The sequence below is a fragment of the Monosiga brevicollis genome, genomic scaffold, assembly GCF_000002865.3.
Source record: "Monosiga brevicollis MX1 MONBRscaffold_44 genomic scaffold, whole genome shotgun sequence".
NCBI lineage: Eukaryota > Choanoflagellata > Craspedida > Salpingoecidae > Monosiga > Monosiga brevicollis.
Window position 1 is genome coordinate 36,081 of NW_001865081.1, and position 1,016 is coordinate 37,096.

A 1,016-nucleotide genomic window follows, 5' to 3' on the forward strand; every position below is an offset into this window, starting at 1 on the left:
ACCACCCCACCACGNTTTGGCACCGAGCCTACCAAACCTCAACCAAGTGGGAGTCCTATCGCGGTGACAGCAAGAAAGGTCTTGACTCCCTCAAAGAAAATGTCAACTCGGCCCTCGTTCTTCTCCAAGCCGAGCCCTTGCTGCATATGGCCACCCTCGATCTAGAGGGCTGCACCGCCGCTGGTATCCAGGATATTTATGGCGACATTTCTTCCGACCTGGACTACCTCATCTACGTCAACGACATCATGGTTGACTGGATCTTACCGTGCTTGAGAGGTGACCTTGCCTCTCGTTTTCAGCGTGAAAAATCACGCCAACGCATCGTCTTGGGCGCCTGGTTCAAACAGATGGGCGCCCTCTTCCTCCAGACCACTCGTCACGACATTACCCAAGCCTCTCAGGCTCTTCGCGACCAACGCATCCGCACGGCCGACGACTTTCCTGTCTACCGCTCCTCCATCACTGCTGCCGTCGACACCCTTCGCATTGAGGGCGCCTACTCGGCAACCCTCGTCATCGCCCAACTGGTTGATGGCCTGCCTTCGAAACTCAGGGACGTGATTGCAAACCTGTATCAACCGTCTTGGGATTTGGGCAAGTTCTTTGAGGTGGTGACTGCTAACCTGCACAAACTCACGCCTGCTGGTGCCCGCGCCAAACCTAAACAGGGTGCCTTTGCTGTTGAGCATGGTGGAGGGCGCGGGCACGGGCATGGCCGTGGACGTGGTCGCGGACGCGGTCGTGGACGTGGTCGTGGACGTGGTCGCCATGGTATACACCACGGGCCCCACCCAAAGAGTGATCGCGTCAATGCCAACTGTGAATTTTGTCGCATCTATGGCCACGATGCATCTCAGTGCCGCAAGAAGCGCGCGCACGAGAAGCACAATGGCAAGCAGTTTGCGGCCCCCGTCATGACCGCGACCTTGTCTCTTCCACCCCCCTCCCATTTGCCTGCTGCACCTGCTGCTCCTCCTTCCCATTTGCCCGCTGCTCCTGCTGTGAATTATTCG

At 57.8% G+C, this 1,016-nt stretch overlaps 1 protein-coding gene across 1 annotated transcript in view; it reads left to right on the plus strand.

Annotated features, from left to right (window-relative positions):
* MONBRDRAFT_12727 (uncharacterized protein) overlaps positions 1 to 1,016 on the plus strand; it is a gene marked incomplete at both ends in the record, with an annotated part of 27,430 nt that overhangs the window by 21,825 nt on the left and 4,589 nt on the right. Inside the window, one exon of the mRNA XM_001750593.1 lies at positions 130 to 901. Within this exon, the coding sequence (XP_001750645.1) occupies positions 130 to 901 (772 nt within the window). The remainder of the gene's footprint in view (positions 1 to 129; positions 902 to 1,016) is intronic.